General features: G+C 48.3%; 1 protein-coding gene across 3 annotated transcripts in view; it reads left to right on the plus strand.

Annotated features, from left to right (window-relative positions):
- Positions 1–22506, plus strand: part of RLIM (ring finger protein, LIM domain interacting) — a 29362-nt gene extending 6856 nt beyond the window's left edge. For all 3 annotated transcript variants that reach the window (XM_039912382.1, XM_039912381.1, XM_029067350.2), the window contains 3 exons: positions 17708–17900; positions 18877–18960; positions 20018–22506. In XM_039912382.1, coding sequence (XP_039768316.1) covers positions 17732–17900; positions 18877–18960; positions 20018–21552 — 1788 coding nt within the window. In that variant the 5' untranslated portion in view covers positions 17708–17731 and the 3' untranslated portion in view covers positions 21553–22506. The remainder of the gene's footprint in view (positions 1–17707; positions 17901–18876; positions 18961–20017) is intronic.
- The last annotated feature ends 2971 nt before the right edge of the window (positions 22507–25477 follow it).

Genomic DNA, 25477 nt, shown 5'->3' on the forward strand with positions numbered 1-25477 from the left:
ACTTCTCTGTGCCTCAGTTACCTCTGGGGATTAAGACACTGAGCCCCACGTGGGGCAACCTGATGACCTTGGATCTGCCCCAGCGCTTAGAACAGTGCTTGGCACATAGTAAGCGCTTAACAAATACCATTATTATTATTTTAACCCCCATGGCTTTGAGTCCTCCCCCTCCTGGGTACCAGCTTGAGGTGAATGAGATTTGCTCCCATTTACTGATGGTGTTGAGTTTTTGAAAGGAATATCCATAGGATGAGTGATACACAGTTTTCAAGGGCTAAAATACATTTAGCGATTGAAGTCTTGAAGTTTATTTTTAAATGAGACAGACTTCCACATTTTCAGTGACTTTAGATATGGGAGGACTTATTTTGAAGTCCACTGTCATGACAGGATCCGAAGCGAATTGGAACGACAGCTCGTAGCTTAATCTGCCCCTTGCAAATGTCGAAGTGAACAGTTTGATCCCAGTTCTGTAGAAAGTCTGTTGTGGTAGCCCTTCTTTTAATAATGATGGTATTTGTTAAGCGCTTACTACGTGCCAAGCCCTGGTCTGCCAAGCCCTGGTCTAATCACTGGGGTAGATAGAAGGTTATCGGGTTGTCCCATGTGGGATTCTGTCTTAGTCCCCATCTTACAGATGAGATAACTGAGGCACGAAAAAGCTAAGTGACTTGCCTAAAGTCACACAGCTGCCAAGTGGCAGAGCTGGGATTCAGACCCACGACTTCTGACTCCCAAGCCCGGGCTCTTTCCACCGAGCCACCTTGATCACTTCATCACCTTGATCCGAACCTTGATCTCATCTGTCCCAAATTCATTTTGTCATTTTGTCTGGGGTGATAGAGGCAGGCCTCTTCTGTCACCGATTGGCCAGTCCGCATGCCGTGGGGGGTCCTTGGGCATTTGAGGGGTCAGAGCCCGCTGGATCCTCTCCTTTTTATTTTCATATGGGGTCTGGGAATGGCATGGGTCTCCCGGAGCCAAATGTGAAGCGTTTACAGTGGTGAGAAGTAGCTCTTGGGAGCCAGAGATGAGAGACTCTTCACTCTCAATTCAGGAATCTGATGCAAATTCTATTTGCCCTCTCCCTTACCTTGATAGGGAGGATTGAATGCAGCTGCCCGCTGGGTGGCAGTTTGGGCTAATGTGCAAGGCCGGATTCTCTCAAGTGATCCGGGCTGCCTTTTCAGGAACCGAACCACACTGATGTGCCCCCGAATGCGCTTCCGTCTTCTGCACTGAGGTCATCGTGGGAGTAGGAAAACCGCCGACGGGCTGAGAAAAATGAACAGGGGCAGGGCAAACGAATGCCGGGGTAGCTGCTCCTACAGTAAAGCGCTCTCCCCTACTTTTAAAGATTTCCAAATCTCACGTTCCTGTGGGCTGTGGGAAGACCCGGCCTAAAAAAATCCCCGTTCGTGTCAGGTCAAAGAACCTGGGCGTGGATTTACTTTTGTATCCTTCTTAGCCAGGACAGTCAGAACTTGGGGTTTGTGTCTCTGTAGGTTTTTGATTCTCCACACCTCTCAAAGGAATGCCCCCTTTAAATGTGCTCTTAAAAAGTTGGTTGCCATCTCCTTGCCCCTCGTACACGTGCCCTTAAGAACAAGTAGAGCTTTACTTCATTATGCCTGCGTCTGATGGTTTCTGTCTAATCACAACCTGGTGATGGAAGCTTACCGCCAGATTTGGGGATGAGGGTTGAGTGGTTCGCCAGAACAAAGTAACCAACTTGTAGTTGCTTGAAGGGTAGAGTTCAGAACAGCTTACTCAGTTGCTGTCGAATCGGAGGTGAAATCAGAGATGATGGGACGTAGTTCCGTTTTTGGGGGGTGGAATTAATTAATTCTAGGACCCGGTGGCTTAAGTTGATGTCAGTTTTTGTCGGGCGTATTTTGAGGTGCTGTTTCGTATTGAAGTGCCATTTTGCTGTCAGCATCCACACTGGTGTTTCTTGCAGTCCATTCCCAGAGCCTTTCTCTCGGGGTGGGTAATCTCAAAGATGTTTTGAGAGTAGAAGGGTTGTCAGGAAGGCCGCCCCTCCCCTCCTCCATTCAAAGGTCGCATGAAATGTTAAAGGTGCTTAGAATATTCCGTGACCAGTACTCAAAAATGAATTCTGAAATTAATCAATTTTCCCCTTAATGTGCCTGATGAGTCAAACTAAAGGTAGAGGTTAACTGCTCTCAGACGAAAAAAAGACTCCTCTCATTTAGAGCAAGGAAGTAGTCTTATTAAAAATGCAGTTCTCTTTAGTGTCGGGGACATGTTCCTTGTAAGAGCACTGGTTTGGGAAATCAGTAAGAAGAAGCATAATCAGGAAAGAAGAAGAATTGATATTTAAATCCTCACTATATGCTAAGCTCGGGGGTAGATACAAGGTAATCAGGTCGGACACAGTCCCTATCCCACGTGGGGCTCACAGTCTTAATATCCATTTTACAGATGAGGGAACTGAGGCTCAGAGAAGTTAAATGACTTGCCAAGGGCCACACAACAGATGTGGCAGAGCCAGAATTAGAACCCACGCCCTCTGACTCCCAGACCCCTGCTCTTTCCAGTGGGCCATGCCGCTTCTCGAGAAGCATCCACCCTGGGAATGATTTCTCAACGAATAGAACAGAAGAGGCAATGTGGTCTAGTGGAAAGAGCAGGGATCGGGAGACTTGGGTCTAGGTGTGCCAGTTAGGTACCTGTTAGAGGGTGTATTCTCCCCTCTGAGGTTGTGAGCCCTGTGTGGGATAGATACTGCATCTGGCCAGATTTATTGTGAACTTGGCATGGAAGGAGCACTTAAGAAATACCAAAATTACCATAAAATTGAGGGATTTGGTATATTTGAGCGGGCTTTTCTGTTGGGGAGTGACTCTCAAAAAGAGGGCCTTGTTTCCTTCTTTGAAAAATATCAACTTCTAAGTGGGTTATGCACACTCCTAAATGTGCTTCCTTGCATGCAGTTTCATTACTAGAGGTATTGATTGCTGCAAGAATTGCTGTTTCTCCCCAACCTTTTTTTATAGACTGGACTGCCTTGGGATTTGGGGGGCCGCTTTTTCCCCCTCCCTTCTCCTGATCTCCCCCCTCCCCTCCCATTAGCAACTTTGGGGTTTTGATTCTAAAATTCAGTAAAATTCAGAATTCACTTTGTAATAGCTTTTCGTTTTAAGGTTACAAAAGTAGAGAAGCACGTACAGAGCAAAAGCGTGCTTATAGATCACAAATATTTGGAGACAGCTTATTATTCCCTTGATCTTACCTTAAGCGGCCTACTTGGGTCTGAGAAATGACCATACTCTGTGACCCTCACCGTGCATCTCTTTCTACTCTTATTGCACTCTCTATCCATGGTTTACTTTAGTATTTCTCTCCCTAACTAGATTGTAAGCTCCTTAAAGGCAGAGATCACGTCTGCTAATTCTTTTGTACTCTCCCAAGGGCTCGGGACACTGTTCTTGGCACAGAAAATACCAGCGATGGGTGTTTCATTCTGTTCTTTGAATTATGACATCACCTTAATCGTTCAGTCAGTGGTCCTTTTGAACACTCACGGTATGCAGAGCACTGTTCTAAGCAGCTTGGGAGGATAGAGTACAATAGATTTGGTGGACGAGATTGCTGCCCTCAGGGAGCTTAATCTAGAGAAGCAGGGTGGCCTAGGGAAAGAGTATGGGCCCGCAGAGCACTGTTCTAAGCAGTTTGGGAGGATAGAGTACAACAGATTTGGTGGACGAGATTGCTGCCCTCAGGGAGCTTAATCTAGAGAAGCAGGGTGGCCTAGGGAAAGAGCATGGGCCCGGGAATCAGGACCTGGGTTCTAATTCCGCCTCCACCACTCGTCTCTTTGTGACCCTGCGCAAGCCACTTGGCTTCTCTGTCTCTCAGTTGTCTCACCTGCAGACTGTTCTCCCTCCTCCTTTGACTGGGAGCCCCATGTGGACTGGATGATGTTGTATCTACCCTAGTGCTTACTTAGTACGTGTTTGGCACACAGTGAGTGCTTAACAGATACCTCCATTTTTATTATTATTGGTGGGGGAATAGGCATTAAAGATCGGGGAAACGGCAGATTTAACTGGATAAGTTCGTTGCGGGCAGGGAATGTGTCTGCAATAATGTTATACTTTACTCTCCCAAGTGCTTAACAGAGTGCTCGGCATGCAGTAAGCGATCAATAAATATGATTGATAGGAGATGGGTAGGCAGCGCTTATCTCAAACTCCTTAAGATCTTCCGCCGATCAGTATCATCTCAGCAGTTGGTGGAGACGACAGAGAACGCTATTTTTCCTCTTGCCCAATTGACATTACTGGCAGAGGACTTTCCTAGTGGTGTCACACATCCTTTAATTCTGTTTTTTTCATAGTGGTAGTATTTAAGTTTTTACTGTGTGCCAGGCACTGTACTGAGCGCTAGGGTAGATACCAGCAAATCGGGCCCAGATACGGTCCCCGTCCCACGTGGAGCTCGCAGTCTCAATCTCCGTTTTACAGATGAGGCAACTGAGGCACAGAGAAGTGAAGTGATTTGCCCATGGTCACAAAGTAGACAAGTGTCCAACTGAAATCATAGTGATTTCGGCTATGTAAAGAACTGCACTGGGAAGATAGACATGAGCATAAATTCACCATCCACCATTGATCTCGCACTGAGGGACCGATCCATAAAAGACACCTGATTGTGGTGGTTTTTCAGCTTCTAGAGGACAGTTACCTCAATTAGGGTGGGCAGGCAAAAATAATGTTCAGATAGCAAGAGCAGAAGGAACAAGGATATAATAGGGTTTAATACCAGTGTATGAGCGGAATAGTTGAGCAAACCGAGTAGTGAAATGAAAATATCACAGATGTAGTTGACCTAAGTAGTGAAATGAAAGTATCACAGGTGCTGAGGATGGAAATGAATTCTGTTAGTGCTACAGGCTGGTTGATTTGACCGGAGTGGTGTTAATGGCACTTGGTATTTGTTAAGTGCTCACTGTGTGCCAAGCATTGTACATGGGTAGGTACAAGATCATCAAGAAGGACACAGTTCCTGTCCCATATGGGCCTCAGTCGGGAAAGACCTCTCAGAACCCTTGTAACTTTAGTTTGTATCTATCCCAGTGCTCAGTACAGTGCCCGGCACAAAGTGCTTAAAAAAACACCATTTTTCTTTTAAAAGGAGCCCAAAAAAGACAATGAAATTTGGGAGAGCTTTGAAGATAATGGCCTGGTGGATTTGTTAGGGGCAGGGAAGGAGAAGTCGGATCCGTCGATCAGTGAATCGCATTTATGAGCGTTTACTGTGTGCCGGGCCACAGTAAGTTCAAGGCTAGGGGAACCGTGGGAGTGAGGGGTCAGGAGCAAACTATAGTCAGGCAGTGGGTTGCGGGAGGGTGAAAAGTGGTAGAGGGTGAAGAGATCTGATGGGTCAGGCCTCAAAAAGGAGTGGGGAGGTTGGACCTGAAGAGATGGACCACCGAGGTATGGTAGAAATAACATGGCATAGTGGATAGATCATGGGAGGCAGGCGGTGATGGGTTCTAATCCTGCCTCTGCCACTTGTCGGCTGTGTGATCTAGGGTAAGTCACTTGTCTGTGCCTCAGTTACTTTATCTGTAAAATGGGCATCGAGACTGTGAGCCCCATGTGGGACAAGTCACTGTCCAACCTGAGTAGCTTGTATCTACCGCAGCACTTAGTACAGTGCCTGGCACATAGTAAGCACTTAACTGTTGTTGTCTTATGCTGTCGAGTCGTGTCCGACCCATAGCGACGCCATGGGCATATCTCTCCCAGAACTCCCCACCTCCATATGCAGTCGTTCTGGTAGTGGATCCATAGGGTTTTCTTGGTAAAAAAAAAATCTGGAAGCGGTTTACCATCGCCTCCTTCCGTGCAGTCAACTTGAGTCTCCGCCCTCGACCTCTCCTGTGCCGCTGCTGCCCAGCACGGGGGAGTTTTGACTTATAGCAGATTGCCTGCCACTCGCTAGCCACTGCCCTAGCTAGGAATGGAATGGCTAGGCCTCTGCTTGACTCTCCCTCCCGTAGTCGAGACTGGTAGAGGACTGGAAGCTCTCCAAGGACCGACCCTGAGAGGTCGCTTAAGAAATACCATAATTATTATTGGAAAAAACTGCAGCAGTAAAAAAAAAAGTTTGCTCGATATTACAGGGAGCAAGGGTTTGGATTCCTTACCATTCCAAGGTGGGCCACTCTTGATCTGGCCCATCGCACTGTTTCCAGCCTTTCCTACCCACCTTCTACCCCAAGAGAGGACCACCCCGTTAGCTAGACCCGGTTCTTCCGTCCCTGCCCCCCACTTCCCTGGAGGTCCAGTGGCATGGAGGCCCTGTGTTCCCAGATGTCCACCCATTTTTTGCTCCAGAGTGGGTGATTTAACAGCACCATTATACACTGCTCATAACCGGCCTACGTTTCATCTGTAAAATGGGGATTGAGACTGTGAGCCAGCCCCATGTGGGACGGAGACTGTGTCCAACTTAACTTGTATCTACCCTTGTGCTCAGTACAGTGCCTGGCACAGAGTAAGCGCTTAACAAATGCCACTATTATCATCATCATTTGCATTGCACAATAGAGTGAGGACATTGAAGCGGCTGTGACCCCCTTTTTAAAGGGAGAGAGCTTTAGAGTCCTTTTCCAAGAGATAATAGCAGGGAGAGGGAAGGACAGAACGGGTGCTCCCTCAAAAGATCTCCGTAGTGATTTCCGTACACTTCTTTGGGGCTGCGATGCACCTCCAGGGTTTTCCTGCAGATGGAATCGTTGTCTTATCTGTAAAATGGTTCCAGGACATCAAGTGCACCTCCAAAACTGACAAGTAAGCCTCCCGGCTCTCAGAACGATACCAAGAGCTGGGTGGTTCAAGTATCAGGAGTCCCAGTTCGTCTCATGAAACTTCCAGGGGGGAAACTGAGGCATACAAGAAGTGGCAATAAAAGCATAGGCCACTAGTTTCAAATTCTTCAAGGCAGCCTGACGCCTTAGACTATAAATCTGTCTCTAGACCATAAACTCGTTATGGGCGGGGAAGGTGTCTGCTAATTCTCTTACGTTGTACTCTCCCAAGCACTTTGTACAGTGCTCTGCGCAGACTAAGCACTCAATATATAGCATTAATGAAATGATTTTAGTTGACTAGGTTACAATTATCATTTGGTAGTTTCTGGTTGAGGGATGGGTAGTTTCTTGTATGGGCTATCAGGGCTTCCGGAGACCCCCTGCTCTATCAGCGAGCTTCAGATGAAGGCCTTAATTCTCAGTAAATCTCCGTAAGCCCTGGATGAAGCGGTTGCAAGTAGCATATAATGCTTGTCAGTCTGTTTTGTGTACCATGGGTCCAACGAACAAATTTTCCTACTTCCCGTTGAGCCTTTTCGTGTTGACAGGGGCCTCATTCTATTTGGAAAACTTCCAATTTTCAATCTTAAAATGACAGCAAACAAAACGTGGAAACACGCAGCACATTGTGGCGATTGAATGAAGTCTGGGTTACCTGGACTTCTGTTCTTTTTGAAAGGTAACTGATTTTCTCTGAGAGATTTAGCAAGCTATTAGTTTGCAGGAGTTACCTTTGTGCGCGTTTCTGCCTTGAGGTCGTCGTATCCTATTTAACAAAGCCCTGGGTAACTTTGGAGAAGGAGCATGGCGTAGTGGTTAGATCATGGGCCTGGAAGTCAGGAGGTCATGGGTTCTAATCCTGGCTCCTCCACTTGTCTGCTATGTAACCTTGGGCAAGTCACTTCATTTCTCTGGGCCTCAATTACCTCATCTGTAAAATGGGGATTGAGATTGTGAGCCCAACATGGGGCAGGAACTGTGTCCACCCCGATTTGCTTGTATCCACTCTAGCGCTTAGAATGGTGCCTGGCACATAGTAAGCGCTTAACAAATACTGTAATTATTATTATTTATTATGTTGAACAGCTGGTTTCCCAAAATGAAAGTCACAGAAGAGTGGCAAGACGTTGTCTGTGTCTGACCAATGGGCTTCACCGCAAAAGACCATCCAGCCGGCGATGTAATGCCTGTCTCCCTCTCTAGACTGTAAACTCGTTGTGGGCAGGGAATTCATTCAATAGTATTTATTGAGTGCTTACTATGTGCAGAGCACTGTACTAATAGCTTGGAATGTACAAATCTGCAACACATAGAGACAATCCCTGCCCAATGATGGGCTTACAGTCTAATTGAGGGAATGAGTCTGTTATAGTGTACTCTCCCAAGTGCTTAGTACAGTGCTCTTCACACTGTAAGGGCTCAGTAAATACCAGTGACTGACCACGCCCGTGTCTAACCAAGCACCCCAGACAGCTGGGGAGTTGGCTTCTCATTTTTCATGGGAAATTTCTGTCCCTTAGGGGCTGGATCAGAGTCCTCCAAGTTGTATCCCAGAAAAGTGGGGATCAGGAGGTGAAGAAGCTAGTTTGGTTTGGGAGCAGTTCTGAGAACTTGAGTTCTGGAGCTCATAATAAGCAACCTTGGGGATCATCGTCCCACCCAAACCATTTCTTCCCCCTGTCCTTCACATCCCTGTGGACAACTTCACCATCCTCCCTGTCCCACAAGCCCATAACCTTTCCATTATCCTTATCTCACCTCGTTCATTCAACCCACACATTCATTCTGTCACCGATTCTTGACCGTTCTACCTCTGATCTCTAGAATCCACCTTCCCTCTCCATTCAAGCCGGAACCACGCTGATCCACCCACTTATCCTCTCCCTCCTTAACTACTACATCAGCCTGCTTCCCGACCTCCCTGCCTCCCGACTCTCTCCATTACAGTCTGTACTTCGCTTTGCCGCCCGCATCACTTTCCTAAAAAAATAGCACGTATCTCCCTGCCTCTCAAAAATCTCCAATGGCTACTTATCCACCTCCGCATCCAAGGGCAACTCCTTAACACTGGCTTTAAGGCACTCAGACAGACCCTCCTCTGTCATCTCACTGATTTCCTACTACAACCAGGCCTGTGCACTTCGCTCCTCTAACACTAACCTTCTCACTCTATCTCGATCTCGTCTATCTCTCCGCTGACTCCTCGCCCACTTCCTGCCCCTAGCCTCGAATGCCCTCCCTCCTCCAATCCAACAATTGCTCTCCCCCCTTCAAAGCCTTATTGAAGGCCCTTCTCCTCCAAGAGGCAGCGTGGCGCAGTGGAAAGAGCACGGGCTTTGGAGTCGGGGCTCATGAGTTCAAATCCCAGCTCTGTCACTTGTCAGCTGTGTGACTGTGGGCAAGTCACTTAACTTCTCTGTGCCTCAGTTCCCTCATCTGTAAAATGGGGATTAAGACTGTGAGCCCCACGTGGGACAACCTGATTCCCCTGTGTTTACCCCAGCGCTTAGAACAGTGCTCTGCACATAGTAAGCGCTTAACAAATACCAACATTAAGAGGCCTTCCCAGATTCAGCCCCACTTTTCCTCTTTTCTCACTCCCTTGTGCGTCACCCTGACTTGCCCCTTTTGTTCTCCCCCGCCCCCAGCACTTACATGTCTAATTTATATTTATTAATGCCTGCCTTCTCCCCCCACCCCAAGGCTGTAAGCTCATTGTGGGCAGGGAATGCCTATTTATTGTTCTACTCTCCTAAGTGCTCAGTATAGTGCTTTACAGCACTCAGTAAGCACTCAGTAAATAGGATTGAATGAATGCACAATGCCAGCGTACTCACTGCCCTTCAGTCTCATCTATTTCAGTGCCGACCCCTTGCCCACATCCTCCCTCTGGCCTTGAAGTCCCCCTTCATATCCTGCAGACCCCCACTCTCCCTATCCTCAGAGCCATCGTAAAAATCTTATCTCTTCCAGGAGGCCTTCCCTGATTTAAGCCCTCATTTCCCCTACGCCCTCTCCCATCTGCGCCTGGACCTGTTCTCTTTAAGCACTTGCCATTCACCACCCCACCCTCAGCACTTAGGGGAAATGGCAGGCCGTAAGGATAGGAACGGACCTGTATCTCTTTCATCGTCTCCCCCCTCGAGACTGTAAGGTCCTTGTGGGTGGGGATTGTGTTTAACGACTCCATTTTAGTATATTCTCCCAAGCCCACAGGACAGCATCCTGCGCCGTAAGCGCTCAAATACCATTGATTGATACTGATGCGGGACAGTTATCTCGTACAGAGGATTTGAGACCGCGAGTGCCATGGGTTGTATCGAAATCCTCATACTTTCTTCAGGCTGGTGTGGGAAATCATCTAAATATGGTGTTATTTTTAGCAGTGTTCAAAAGTCAATCTTGATTTGCATAATTTATGTTAATATGCAACGGTGAATGCTGGAGAAATTAAGGTCACCTACATGTTGCTTGAAAATCCAAGGTGAATTTGGTTTACATTGGGATTTTCAAACTTTGAGGTAGTTTTGTCTTTAGACCTTAATATTTCTTCCTGATTTTTCATTTTACAGATGCTTTTTTTGTTGGCTCAGAGGGGCTACATATGGTATTTTATTGAAGACTCGTAGAAAACAGAAGGGCTTTGAGTACAATAGTAAACCGTCCAGTGGAGAACTTTTCCATGCACCCTTTGGACAGAATCTCTTTCACGTGGCAGCTCGAACCGGCCAGCCTCCTTGCTGTGTTAGCCCAGTAATCAAAAACACCGTATACGCGCCAGGAATATCTGACCCCCACCGCTTCCCTCTAAGAACGACAGAAGGATCAGGGAAAAGCTGGCCTGGAGGACCTGGAAGGAGAAAGTGGGAAATTAGAAAGGGACTCACAGGAGACTGTCATGGGGAAACAGTGCGGCTTAGTGTTTAGAGCTCAGGCCTGGGGGTCAGAAGGACCTGGGTTCTAATAACGGCCTTGCCACATGCCGGCTGGGTGACCTTGAGCAGGGTCCTTCTCTGTGCCTCGCTTGGAAAATGGGGATTAAGTGTGTGAGCCCCAGGTGGGATAGGGACTGTGTCCAACCTGATTAACTTGTAGCTATCCCACCACTTAGAACAGTGCTTGGCACGTAATAAGCGCTTTATAAATACCTCCATTATTAATACTCTCATTATGATTATTACAAGTGGCTCTCGATTTCCTTTCATTCAATAGTATTAGAGCGTTTCCTATGTGCAGAGCACTGTACTAAGCGCTTGGAATGGACAATTTGACAACAGATAGAGACAATCCCTGCCCAGTGACGGGCTCACAGTCTAATCGGGGGAGACAGACGGACAAAAAGAAGGCAACATAATCACGATAAATAGAACCAAGGGGGTGTACACCTCATTAACAAAATAAACAGGGTAATAAAAATATATGCAAATGAGCACAGTGCTGAGGGGAGCACAATCCTGACTCTTCTCCCCACTGCTTGTTGTCTCCAACATGTAACTGGGCTATGGGTTTAGGTGAACTGTTGTGAAATGTGTGTGCCACCCCCCCCCCCCCCCCCCCCAAACAATGTGCCTAGTCAAATTATACTCTGGGGTAATACTGTTTAAAGGGTTTTTTGCTGTGGGAGGTTTTTTTTCTCCTTGGCTGGAGTCCCTTTTTGTGTTCAGTAATAAATACGAGTGCCTATTAGGAGACAATTTCGCCACCTAATAGTATGTCTAGAAGAAAAGGCCAAGTTGAGCGATCCTGACATCCTCGTATGATTGAAGGAAGGAATATTTTTATACTCTCCGAAGCTGGTTATGCCACTAAATAGGGAAGGAAATGTCTAGCCATAACCCTTAAGGTAGTTCTTAGGAAACATTCATGAACGCCTACAATTTCTGTCTTTTTCGTCTCTTTTCCTCTCTCCCCTTTGATTTTCTCATTGTTTCATTTTCTTTTGTCACCACTCTCTTCTGACTCACCCCTCTTTTTCTGTTTCTTCTGTTTTCAGTTCCTCCTGCCTTCATTTTCCCATTCTTTCCTTTGCCCAAGTGTACTCTTCCAGTTCCTCACCTTTGCTCTCCCCTGTTCTCCGTTCTGACCTTTTGACCATCCCTTCCAGTTCTGTCCTGTGGAATTCCCCTGTTGTCTTAGCTTCCTAGGTATCTCTCACCTGCAGTCCCTTTGCCCTTCCCAAACCCAGTCAGTCGTATTTGAGCGCTTACTGTGTTGTAGATCGCTGTATTAAGCTCTTGCTGGGTGGGGGCACAATATAGCAATATACAGGCACATTACCTTCCCATAAAGTTATAGTCTAGAGGGAGAGACAATAATATAAAGAAATTAGAGATATGTACTTAAGTGCTGTGGGGCTGGGAGGGGGCAAGTCGGGGTCCTAGCCTGTGGTGGCCCCTTCTGCAGACCCCAGGCTTTGGGGACTGGTGGCCAGTTTTGCCCAGCCTTCCTCTCTGTCGTGGGTACGGCAGGGGACCTGGGTTGGGTGATGGTCCAGGCCGCGCTACCAGCCGGGCACGGTCCTTGGCGAAGGTCTTAACAGCCTTCTTATTATCGTAAAATAAATAAGAGATCTTCCAAGGCCAGAGGCCAAGAGCTCCTCAGCTTTGGTCTCCAGATTGCTTCTCTCCCCTCTGCTGACTCGGAACCAATAAGGACCCTTCTCCAGAAAGGAGGTTTCTCCCCACCCCGGCCGGGGTCTGCCCACCATCCCAGCCAGCAGATGCCACTTCTCCCTGGCTCCCCCTGAAAACCAAGAGGCTAGAAGTTGGTTCACTCACTCATTTGGCATAAGAGAAGCAGCATGGCCTAGTGAATGGAGCCACAGGCCTGGGAGTCAGAAGGGCATGGGTTCCCAGCTTGTCTGTTGTGTGATCTTGGGCAAGTCACTTCCTTCTCTGTGCCGAAGTTACCTCATCTGTAAAATGGGGAATGAGACTGTGGGACGGGGACTGTGTCCAACCCTCTTTGCTTGTATCCACTCCGGCTCTTAGTACGGTGCCTGGCACGTAGTAAGCGCTTTAATACCATTAATGTTGTTGTTATTATTATCATTATTATTATTAAGGCAATCTCCAGTTCCCTCAGTCAATAATATTTATTAAGCAGGTACTGTGTGCAGAGCACTGTGCTGAGTGCTTGGGAGAGAACACTATAGTTCTGGTGGGTCCGGTATAGTAGTTCTTCGTAATTCGTGTTTAGAAAATTAAGGTGATGAACTGTGGAAAAGTTAGCTTGGCAAGTAGATAAGTCTCTCACAGGAATGTATCTGGGGCAGGTATTTATGTTAAGGGACATAATGTGACAAAGAGGAGAAGCAGCATGTCCTAGTGAATAGAGCTTGGCCTTGGAGTCCGAAGGACCTGGCTTCTAATCCTGGCTCTGCCATTTGTCTGCTGGGTGGCCTCAGGCAAGTCCCTTCACCTGTATGTGCCCCAGTTACCTCATCTGTAAAATGGGGATTGAGATTTATGAGCCCTGTGTGGGACAGGGACTCTATCCAACCAGATTAGCTTGTATCTACCCCACGCTTGGAGCCTGGCAAATAGTAAGCGTTTAACAAATTTAAAAAAATGCTACTACTTGTGAATCTTGCATCTGTTATTTTTCCCCTTTTCATCAGCTTTTCTGATTCAGGGCCCAGCAAATAAACATGTCTTCTTGTGGGTGATGAATTTTAGAAAGGAAAAAAAAATCAAGAATGATTAACAACAGCCTTTTTTAATCCCAGATGGAAGTAGCAGGTTCTAGCTGGAGGCAGGGGGAAATTACAAGAAGCCCCCCTTCCCCCTCTCCAAAACAAAACAAAACCAAAACTCAGATAAGCTAAAGATATGGAAGGGCTGAAGTAGTAGTGGATGAGAATTAATATTGTAGGGTAATATTTGTTGAATTTTGTGCATTTATATGTTAACAGAATGCTCAGAACATTTGAACTTGGGTGGGTTTCTCAAATTCTCAAAGTTTGTGCCCACTTGATAGAATTGAGAGAAGTGGGTGATTAATATCCTAAACCCCTTCTGTGTTTGGTAGTCACTGGTTCGATTTGATTTTGCTATTTGGGGAAGAAGCAGGGTTTTCTGCAGGCAGTCATTCTCTCTTATTACTTCCAGATATAATGGTGTTAGTATCGCTTCCTAATAAGTCCCGAAAGCATACGTATCCTGGAAGGGGGAACTCATTCCAAGAAACAGAAAAGGAAAACTGAGTCGGATTTTCATAATAAAAGGGAAAGATTTGAATTGGCCAGCTATAAATTCCGTTGATTTTTCATTTTTTCATCTTAATGGAGCTTTTTTAAGGCAGAGAGCGGAGAGGAGTAAGGGAGTTGAGAAGTGCAGCAGTTTCTCCTGTTACTCGGGGGCTGGGAGCTCCTCATCGGGAGGGAACGAATCCACCAACTCTGTTGTATTAGACTGTCCCAAGCGGCCAGTGCAGTGCTCAGTAAGTCCATTGATTGATTGCATTCCATTTTATGGAAAACTCCCATTGAGGAATTCATGCTTTGGCCAACCACACACACGCATACTGCATCTCCTTCTGTCCGAAACGTCGTGGAGAGCAGACATTCTAGAAGAGCTCGTTACAGGAACCAAACTGAAAATGGCTAAGGGCAGGGAACGTGAGCAGCCGGGGGCCTTTATCCATCTTGATGCCGCTTGATTTTTGGCAGTCTTTACATGCCGAGTCCCATCGTTTCCATCGGTGGTTAAGCGGTAATAATTGTGATATCTGTCAGGTGCTTACTATGTCAAGCACTGTACCGAGCACTCCGGTAGCTAGAAGATAACCAAGGCCGTTTCAGCCTCTGTCCCACACGAGGCTTACGGTCTAATTAAGTGAGAGACCTGGTTTTGAATCCCCATTTTACAGATGAGAAAGCCGAGGCACAGAGAAGCGAAGGGACTCGCCCACGGTCCCACAGCAGACAACTGGCAGAACCGGCGTCCTCTGACTCATGCCCTTTCCACTAGGCTGCACTCCTTGGCATTATGAGTTGTACTCCGCAATCAGGGCAATACCAGCTTGCCTTTTTAGGTTTTAGAGCTGTCCGTGGCGTTCCTAGTCTGCCAATAGCTTCTTCAAAGTGAGGGGGACATGGCCGCTTGTCTGTTGCTTGAATTTAAACCGAGAAAGCTTTACTTGCTCTTCTATTTATAAGTAATTTTCTTAGGCATTTTTGTGCGGCGTCATCTCAGTAGTTATTGGCTAAACTAACGTATGCGAGAGAAGGCTCTGTGACCTACTCTGACAAAATTCATGCAATCTGAGGAACCTTTGTTAGCAACTCGGTTGGAAGACTTTCCGAGAGTAATTAGAGCTTCCTTTTCTTTCTGTGGCCTTCCTAATGAGGCATCTGCATCACGAGAAATTATGATGACAGGATAGTTAAAATTCAATCTAGGAAGAGCTGGAGAAAGATCCAGGTGTGCGAAAGCCCATATCAAAATGCTTTTTGCCTCGTCTGAAAAAGCAGAATCCTGCCAAGGGCTTCTTGGTTTTTGCCATGGAGGGGGATTTTCATATATATATATACGTGTGTGTGTGTGTGTGTGTGTAAAAATTTATTAGCAGGGTGTCTACCCTGGAATTTTGCATTCTAGAGCCTGGTATTTTCTCCTTTCTAAAACTTGCCTTGGTTGCAGACATGGAAAAGATATTTTTCCCAGTTTTCCCCTGTTTCTTCCTCTTTCCCACTTGCCTCCCTGCTACCCTCTTTCATTTCTTGGCATCCTGGTAAGTGGAACAAAACGTAGTTTTTGACGTACCACTTATATTTAGTTATCTAAGATACCACCGGGTAGATTCTGCCACGAGCTCCCTCCACATTATCTGGATTTGTGTTTTTTCAATCAGAAGTATTTAGTGTGTCTAGAGCCCCGTACTGAGCACTTGGGAGACTATAATATAAAGAATTGGTAGACAGGTTTTCTGTCCAAAATGAGCTTACAGTTTAGAGGGGGATAGAGACGTTAATATAAATAGATTAATAATAATAATAATAATGTTGGTATTTGTTAAGCGCTTACTATGTGCAGAGCACTGTTCTAAGCGCTGGGATAAACACAGGGGAATCAGGTTGTCCCACGTGGGGCTCACAGTCTTAATCCCCATTTTACAGATGAGGGAACTGAGGCACAGAGAAGTGAAGGGACTTGCCCACAGTCACACAGCTGACAAGTGGCAGAGCTGGGATTCGAACTCATGAGCCCTAACTCCAAAGCCCGTGCTCTTTCCACTGCGCCACGCTGTATGTCCGTAAGTGCTGTGGGGTTGAGGGGTGACTAAAGAGTGCGGATCCAGTCCAAGGGTGATATAGAAGGGAGGGGGAGAAGAGGAAATGAAGGCTTAGTCGGGGAAGGCATTTTGGAGAAGATACGAAGAGGAGGGCGTTCCAGGTCAGAGGCAGGATGTGGATGAGAGGTCAGCGGTGAGATAGATGAGATCAAAGTTCAGTGGGTATGTTGGCAGTAGAGGAGTGAAGTGTGCGGGTTGGGTTGTACGTCAGGGAAGGAAGGTAGAAGGGCTTTAAAACCAATGGTAAGGAGTGTCTGATGTGGCAGTGGATGGGCAACCACTGCAGTTTCTTGAGGAGTGATGAAACATGGCCTGAGTGTTTTTGTAGAAAAACGATCTGGGCAACAGAGTGAAATATGGACTGGAGAGGGGAGAGACAGGAGGCAGGGAGGTCAGCAGATAGGCTGATCGAGTAATCAAGGTGGGTAGGATAAGTGCTTGGATTAGCAGGGTAGCCTTTTGGATGGTAAGGAAAGGGTGGTTGTTAGAGATGTTACGGTTGGTCACAGATTTGAATGTGTGAGGGTGAATGAGAGAGATGAGTCAAGGATAACACCAGGTTTACAGGCTTGCGAGACAGGGCTGAAGATGGCGGCGCTGTCCAGTGATGGGAAAGTCAGGGGAAGTAACGCCATGCATCAGCTGTTTTAAAATGCAATATAAAACAAATAAAATTCCTTAGACCTCGCATATGCACTTGCATATATATGTTGTCCCTACTCCAGCTCTTTTAAGTGTGCTTGGCACATAGTGAGCACTTTTTCTCCATCTCCCACTCCCTTCTGCGTCACCCTGTCAGGCTTCCTTTGCTCTCCCTTCCCCCCAACCCCAGCCCCACAGCACTTAAGTATATATCTGTAATTTTATTTATATGTATTGAGGTCTGTCTCACCCCATTTAGACAGTGAGCTCTCTGTAGGCCGGGAATGTCACTGCTTATTGTTGTATCGTACTTTCCCAAGAGCTTAGAATAGTGCTCTGCACGGGCTTAGGAGTCAGGGGTCATGGGTTCTGATCCTGGCTCCGCCACCTGTCAGCTGTGTGACTTGGGGCAAGTCACTTAACTTCTCGGTGTCTGTTACCTCATCTGGAAAATGGGGATTGTGAGACTGTGAGCCTCACGTGGGGCAGCCTGATCACCCTGTGTCTACCCAGCGCTTAGAACAGTGCTCAGCACATAGTAAGCACCTAACAAATACCAACATTATTATTATTAATACACATGATTGTACGATGCAGTTTCAGTGACTGTGAATACGGCTGCCGACCTGTGTGTCTTTGATATTCACGTAAGTCAAAGTATTGACAGGCTGTGCGTTTTTCCTTGTTGTGCAGTTGAGAAACATTGCATCGACCTGCCAAGCCCAGGAATAGCAATTAATGGTATTAAGTGCTTACAGTGTGCAGCGCTCTGTACTAAACACTGGGAAAAAATCCACAGGTGGAAATTGGTCACGATCCCTGTCCCTTGGGGGATCGCATTTATTGCAGGGACAGGACATTGCAGGAGTATTTTGATGCCGAAATCTGTGTTCAGATTTCAAGATCTGCGATCTTTTTCCCTCTCAGGCGATTTTCTACTCAGTAATCAACATGGAAAGCTCGGACGCTAACGATAAGGGAAGCGTTGATCAGTCCGAAGCCCAGCGTCGGAGCCAACTGGATCGATTAGATCGGGAAGAAGCCTTCTATCAATTTGTAAATAACCTCAGTGAAGAAGAGTACAGGCTTATGCGAGATAACAATTTACTTGGCACTCCAGGTGAGATTTGCCTAAGATTTGCTGATCCTGGGGCTTGCCTGGAAGAATGTGTTTCACGTCTAATTTATAGATTGGATTTCCCTTTTAATCTCTCTGCTGCTTAACTTGTTGCCTCGGAATTCCATATGCTGCTGCGGTGTGACACTTGGAGCATTCAGCTCCTCCTTGGAGGTGTGTGGGACTCGAGGGAGACTGAAAGTTTGTGGGACCGAAGGGCTCCGCCACGTGCCTGCTGTGTGACCTTGGGCAAGTCATTTCACTTCTCTGGGCCTCAGTTACCTCGTCTGTAAAATGGGATTAAGACTGTGAGCCCCCTGTGGGACAGGGACCGTGCCCAACCTGATTAACTTGTATCTATCCCAGCACGTAGAACAGTGCTTGGCACATAGCAAGCACTTAACAAGTACTATTATTATTATTACTATTATAACCCCTGATCTGTTCTTGCCACAAAGGTGCCCTTCGCTCTTTGTTACGGGGAGGGAAGACTGAAATGGCCTTTATTCTGTTCGTTCTGTCAGTCAGTCAGTGGTAGTTGATGAGTGCTTACTCTGTGCAGGGCACTGTGCTGAGTGCGTGGAAGAGGACAAAACAGTACAATTAGCACATTCCCTGCCCATAACACGATCACAATCACACACTGTCTTGGTAAATGTGCTAACTGCATTGAGCAATGTCACTGGAAGACCCCGGGCCCCATCGACTCTTTCAAACGAAGCTTTATGTTCCGCAGAACCTCCGTTTTCCAGTCATCCCCCATCAGGGCACAACATTCTTTTCTGGGAGTGAACATAGGCTTTCAGTTCCTCCCGAGTCTCACCGACGCAAGGAACCATATAGGTTGAGGAAATATCATTTTTAATCAGAATTGGCTTTCCTGTGGATGTCAGACAGTACCTCTGTACGATTCTTTTTCTTATTGGCTTTATTGATTCTCCTTCTTGTTGTTTTTGCTAACCCTCTGTTGTTTTCAAAGGTGAAATTACTGAAGAAGAGTTGCTGAGAAGACTTCACCAAGTTAAAGAAGGTCCTCCACAACAGAACAGTGATGAGAACAGAGGTATATAGTGTGTTGTATTGAGGGGAAAGGGTCCACTTAATTGTTCATTGAGGGCTTTTGGTGTGTCAAGAGTGTCACAGATTAAGCAAGGTGAGTTTTTGATAAAAAACAAATATGGATGTGATTTTTGAGACTAAATTCGATATTTGCTGGGCCAGGTCTTTTTCACTTTCCCCTTTTGCATTTGAACCCTAACGGACTAGTTAACGGGATAGTTTTCTCTTGGGATTTTCCCAGCCCCCTCTATTTATCGAGCATTTTGCATTTGATCCCTAATGGACTAGTTAATCGGGATAGTTTTCTCTTTGGATTTTCCCAGCCCCTCTGTTTATCAAGCGTACCCTTGTCTCGTCCGGCAATTTTTCCCATCTGCATGAGAGAGTTGTTTCATTTTCTTCCTTTTCCCAGGCAGTAAGAATATTCCTGGCCGAGAGGTCAGCCACAGAATTTGCCTGGGCCCTCTGCCCTCTGTCTGATTTCTAGATGCTGAATTTTGGTCCGATAGCCTCAAATGTGAAAAACATTTGAATTGCTTATATGTTTTTTTCTTTAAATGGGGCTGCGATGACTGAGAGCGAGCACAAATGGGATTTCGCTCTCGAGGAGGCCTTGTAAATAAACAGGTGGCCAAATGCGCAGCCTCTGAACGTATGACCCAGGCCATGAGCTGCTCTTTGGGCACCTGATGTTTGCTGTCGTCAAATAGGGGGAAAACAGCTGGGGAAAAAAAGATTTTGTTGGGTAATAGGTTCAAGAGGTATATTTACAGTGCTACCTGGAGACTAGTGCAATGTTTGATTCAGGGCTCCCCCCCCCCCGTTAAAAAAAGAGGGTCAGCTGATCACGGGCTTGCTCGGCGGGGCTTCTCGACATTTCCTGCTGGACGCTTGCTGTTGCGCTGTTTCAAATACAGTCTTTTTGAAGCTTTCGAGTTCATTTTGGGTTTTTGAATATGTGTGTGTCTGTGCCTACAGGCGTATGCTTTAAATCCGGGCAAAGGGTGAGATCGCTGGCGTGGTGGCCGACCTAATTTTGGGAGTTCCCTTTATTTTGGCAGGTGCAGAATCGACGGAGGACGTGTCCAACGGTGACTCCATCATCGACTGGCTCAACTCGGTCCGGCAGACGGGAAACACGACGAGAAGCGGGCAGAGGGGAAACCAGTCTTGGCGGGCAGTGAGCCGGACTAACCCAAACAGTGGCGATTTCCGCTTCAGTTTGGAGATTAACGTGAACCGGAACAACGGGGCCCCAAACCCGGACCATGACAGCGAGCCACCTGTAGAGCCTTCCGGCGGGGAGGACGCGGAAAGCCATAGCCAAAGTGACATTGAGACGCCGCGGTCCGAATCGCCCTCGGGGAGGCAGCCCGGCTCAGAGAGGAACGGGTCCGAGGAGCCGCCGGCCAGCGAGCCTTCCCCGCAGCGGGGCCTGAGACGGGCGAGAAGCCGGAGCCCCGAGCAGAGGAGGACCCGAGCCAGGACTGAGCGCAGTCGGTCGCCCCTCCACCCGGCCAGCGAGGCCCCCCGTCGGGCGGCCCACCACCCCGCCTCAGCCCCGACTCTGGAGCCGCCGCCGGTGAGCGAGGCCGAGGGCAGCTCCCGAACCAGGCAGCACGTGACCCTGCGGCAGCCCCCGGCCGGGGCCGAGACGCCGGGCGACGGCGGGGGGGTGGTCCCCTCGGCCAGCCCCGAAGGGCGGGGCGCCGCGCCGGGCCCCGGCTCTTCGGAAGCGGGCGGCGCCGAGCCCACGGCCCCCGGCCAGCGGCCGCCCACCATAGTCCTCGACCTCCAGGTGAGACGGGTCCGCCCGGGCGAGTACCGTCAGAGGGACAGCATAGCCAACAGGACTCGGTCCAGGTCGCAGACCCCAAACAACACGGTCACGTACGAGAGCGAGCGCGGGGGCTTCCGGCGCACGTTCTCCCGCTCGGAGCGGGCCGGGGTGAGAACTTACGTCAGCACCATCCGCATCCCCATCCGCCGGATCCTGAACACGGGCCTGAGCGAGACGACGTCGGTGGCGATCCAGACCATGCTGAGGCAGATCATGACGGGCTTCGGCGAGCTGAGCTACTTCATGTACAGCGACAGCGACGCGGACCCCGGCGGCCCGGCCCCGGCCCCGGCCGGCGACGGGGCGGAGCAGCCCCAGGGCGGCGGGAGCGGCGAGGGCGCCGAGGCGGGCGCCGAGGCCTACGAGGGAGGGCACGAGGGGGGCTCGTCCTCGGGCGCCCGGCGGGACGGGGGACGGGGCGGCAGGGGCTCGGTGACGTTCGAGGAGAGCGGCTCCCTACCCTTCCTCAGCCTGGCGCAGTTCTTCCTCTTAAACGAGGACGACGACGACCAGCCGCGGGGACTCACCAAAGAGCAGATCGACAACCTGGCCATGAGGAATTTTGGCGAAAGCGACGCGCTCAAGACCTGCAGCGTCTGCATCACCGAGTACACGGAAGGCAACAAGCTGCGGAAACTGCCCTGCTCCCACGAGTACCACGTCCACTGCATCGACCGCTGGCTGTCCGAAAACTCCACCTGCCCAATCTGTCGCAGAGCCGTCTTAGCGTCCGGCAACCGAGAGAGCGTGGTCTGAACGAGAACCGGACTCTTCAGCCAGGCGGCTGGCGGAGCGATGGGCGAAGAGAAGATGAAAAACAAAAGGAAAAAAAAAACAAAGCGAAAGAAAGAAAGGAAAAACGTCACTTTCTCTATGGCCACCTTTTGAGTGGTGCCTGATGTAAAGTAATAGCTTGGAGCAAATCTCTGCTTCCTGAACAAAAGGTGTGATCCTCTTTTCCCCGGTTCCCGTTCCAGAATGAAGGCAAACTATTTAAAATAGCGGGCCCCCTCGTCGCTCCCTACCACCCCCTCCACCCACACACACCCGTCTACTCCCCCGGGCCTGAAATATGACTGCAGTATGCATTGAAACCCAAAGCCTCTGCCGAAAGACAATTGATCACACACATCTTGATTTTTCTCCCTTTCCACCACGTTTTCTTACTAAAAGAGAAAAAGGAAAAAATAATCTGCCTTAACCCCGGCTCCCCTCTGTCTCATCTCGACCCTTGAGGATTGTGTGAAGGGAAGCCCCCCGGTCAGAATTAGTTTCCATCCATGTGTCGTAAATGAGGTGTGTGTGGTTTTGGTTTTTTGGTTTTTTTTTTTAATGAAATCTCCAGCATCTCCCCTCCCCTGCCCCCTTTCATTAGTTTAAATGAATTCACCTGCACTCTGAATATCATTTTGATTTTCTTCCATATTAAGCGGTATTGGACATGTCAGTGTAAATAACACTAAGGTTAGGGTCTTCATTGTATAGCCGTCTCCCAAGCCCACCGCCCCGGCCTGCCGGAGCCGTGAGCCGATAAGTTTAATTGGGATATTTATCTTGTTGTGGAAATATAAAACAAAATGCCTATGCTTGTTTAAATAAAAATCACTCTTTTGTTTTAAAAATGTAAAGCTTTTTTGTAGAGGCTCAGTACTTTTCCAATGCACTGTTGTATTAACGCATTAAAAATTAAAAAAGAACCATGCTTCGAAACGAGAAGATTGCTTTTCATACGAGAAAGCGCCAATACGCACGCAGACACACACTCCCCGAACCAAATGCGAGGCTGCTCTGGAAAACGTTGACACTGGCAAGGAAGGAGCGTGTCCGTGGCGGGCGGTGTCTCTGCAGATGGCTACTTTTTCACGGAAGGAGGAAGGGAGAGCTCAGAACCAGACCTGCGGTGCGCGAGAAGTCGATGGCAACCGGGCCCCTGAACTGCGCTGCTCTGGCCAGGCGGCATCCGAAGGAACACCCGGAAGGAACCCCGCCGTCCCGAAGGCTCTCCCTCCGAAGTTTCCGATGACCCAGGACGGGCGCTTAAACCCCCCCCCAGTGGGTGCCCACGTCCCACGGAAAGTCAAGGCGAGCTTCGAGGGGCTCGGTCTGGCTGCGGCACGGCTGTCGCCCGTTTCCACCCTGCACGTTGACTATGAGGTTGCGAGGGAATCGGGGACCGACAGCGTGAGCCCGCCCGGCTCCGGGGCCACGTTGGCGGAAGGGACGGCCGGGCGTCCGGGAATGGGCGAGGGGGCCGAGTGGAATTTTTGGCAGATTTTTTTTTGGCATGGATTTTTTTGGTTTGGAAAAACCCACTACCTCATAGCGCAGCCATGGGAGATCTGTTCTGTGTATGAGTCTTCAGCCAGCGGCGTTCCCGCTGAGGATACCGGTGGAGGTATAAGACTTAGGAAGAAAAAAAAAAGATGTTAAGCAGGAGAATTCAGGTCTCGGTGCGAATGTGTGCTTGGTGTTTGTGTGTGTGCGTGCGCAGTTGTGCACGTGTGTTCTCGAACGGCTCCAATTTGACCTACTGGTGTTAGGGGGTTCATGGTGGCACGTGGCAAGACGTGCTTTGGGATTTAGGTACCGCTCCTTTTACGACAAGCTGTCGACATCTCCAGTTCTTTGACAGATTGGCTGAAGAGATTTTGATTTTATCCCCCCCTCCCCCCATCATGAAAGTGATGATGATGGATTATTTGATATTCAAATATTTGACAAGGTAAATGAGTCTGCTTTGGAAATTACGCACTTTAACTGGCAAGAATATGTCAAGAGTTGTCTCTGGGTGTGAGACTGTGTTTTTTTTTTCCTTTTTCTTTTTCATTCTGGTTTTTCATCTTCTTTAGGGAATGAGTAAGTTGACTTGGGAAGGGATATGGTAGTTAACTAAGGATTGTGTTTTGTCCGTGGAGAGATGTCTGAAATGTTGCTTCATCCACAAATGTCCAAACCAAGCCTAATTTGAAGCAGAGATCACCATTTCTGTGCCCCTTACCTGGCATTGGCTCTTCTTTTTCCTCTCCAAGCAATTTTGCTGAAGATTCAGGATTCCCTTCTGTTCTGAAGCTGCCTTGTCTTCTTTCCTGAAGGGACCATCTCTGAACAGCTTTGAGCATCCCAGGGCATTCCTGGAGGACTGGAAAAGAAGCTCCAATTTCTTCTCACCAGGATCTGGAATTAGAACAGGGATGTTCGTCTTCAAGTGGTTCTTAAAGAAGCAAGGCCCATTATAAGGACAAAAGCGATCACCAGAACTTCGGTCACCCCCGTCACCCCACCCCACCCCCGATTCATTTACGAGGTCAATTTAATGACTGCCAACAATTTGCCGAGAATGTAGATTAGTTTTGAAACTTCCCTATGAATAGCGGAAAGACAATTTTGAGTAACGTTTGGCTGGAAATGGCCCGTGACGCTTGCCACATGGGCGGGTGATGCTCTCCGTTCTCAATTGTGGCATATTGTGATTTTCACCGGGACTGTGTAAAAGTGACATTCAGAAAGCTTCATCGGTGGGATTCATGGCTTGTAAATCCTTTGTTTTCTCCCTTTGGAAAAGTCAGAGATTAGTTGATTTTAATCGGGAATGAGGATGTTGACAGAAGTCAGATTTTTTTATCAGTCGGGCACCCGAATCGTCTTTCTCCCACCAGTTTTGATGGAAGAACCACGTCCCATCTTTCAAGGAGATATCCATTTTGGTACCCATCTCCAATTTAAGTCTGCAACCTAAAACGCACTGCCTTTTGAGACTTGTCGTTTAGACTTGTTGGCCAGAGCTGACGGCGGAAACCGTTTCCGACCGCATCGAAGGGGGACTGAACATCCCTCTCATCCAGTGAATTTCCCACAGTGTCCCCGGTGGTGCAGTGGCATTTTAAAAGTTGTTGGGATTTCCTCTCCCCCTCCCCTCCCCTTCATTATAGAATTCATCCAAACCTTAAGAGCAACGATCTGGTTAGATAACTGCAGTTTCCTTGAAGATGAGTTGGAATATTTCACACGCACGGAAGATCCATGGGGAGCAATGTTTAATCCCATGGATCGTCCAGATTTGCCTAGTAATTATCAGTGGCTGGGGTATGTATCGGTGCGATGTGCTCAGTTGCTGGATGCTCTTAGCCGGAGCCAGGTTTGAGAAACAGTCGTGACCTCGGGAGGGTGGGGTGGTGGGGGGCGGTTTTCCAAATTCCCACATCACGCGATAACTACTCTTTGGAGAGCGACTTTTGTTTGGCTTGCTGGGCTCCAGTGACACCTGGTGGTAATACCCCAGTCCCAAATATGCCGCGAGCTTTTGCGTTTCCTCCCATTTTAATCCCCCTCCCCTTCGCTAAACTAAGCCGGGACTCCCTACCGACTTCGCTTCATGTCGCTTAGGTGGCCTCTCAGGCGGGAGGTGTTAATTTTTATTTAAGCCGCGTATGCACCGTGACCTCGTGATCTTCTGCTGACCTCGCGGTCTTTTGCTTTCCTCCTCCCATGGGAGTGGTCTTAAAATTCAGGGGAACCCGGAGGCATACTCCCAAAATACGAGAGGTCATTAAAAAAGCCAAGAGAAAATCCCGCACCACCTTCCTGTAGAAAACAACTGCTACTGATGATCTGGTTACCACTGGCAGTGTGGCCCAATGGAAGGAGCACGGGCTTGGGAGTCAGAGGTCATGGGATCTAATCC

Source organism: Ornithorhynchus anatinus, chromosome 6 (genome assembly GCF_004115215.2).
Source record: "Ornithorhynchus anatinus isolate Pmale09 chromosome 6, mOrnAna1.pri.v4, whole genome shotgun sequence".
Classification (NCBI taxonomy): Eukaryota; Metazoa; Chordata; class Mammalia; order Monotremata; family Ornithorhynchidae; genus Ornithorhynchus; species Ornithorhynchus anatinus.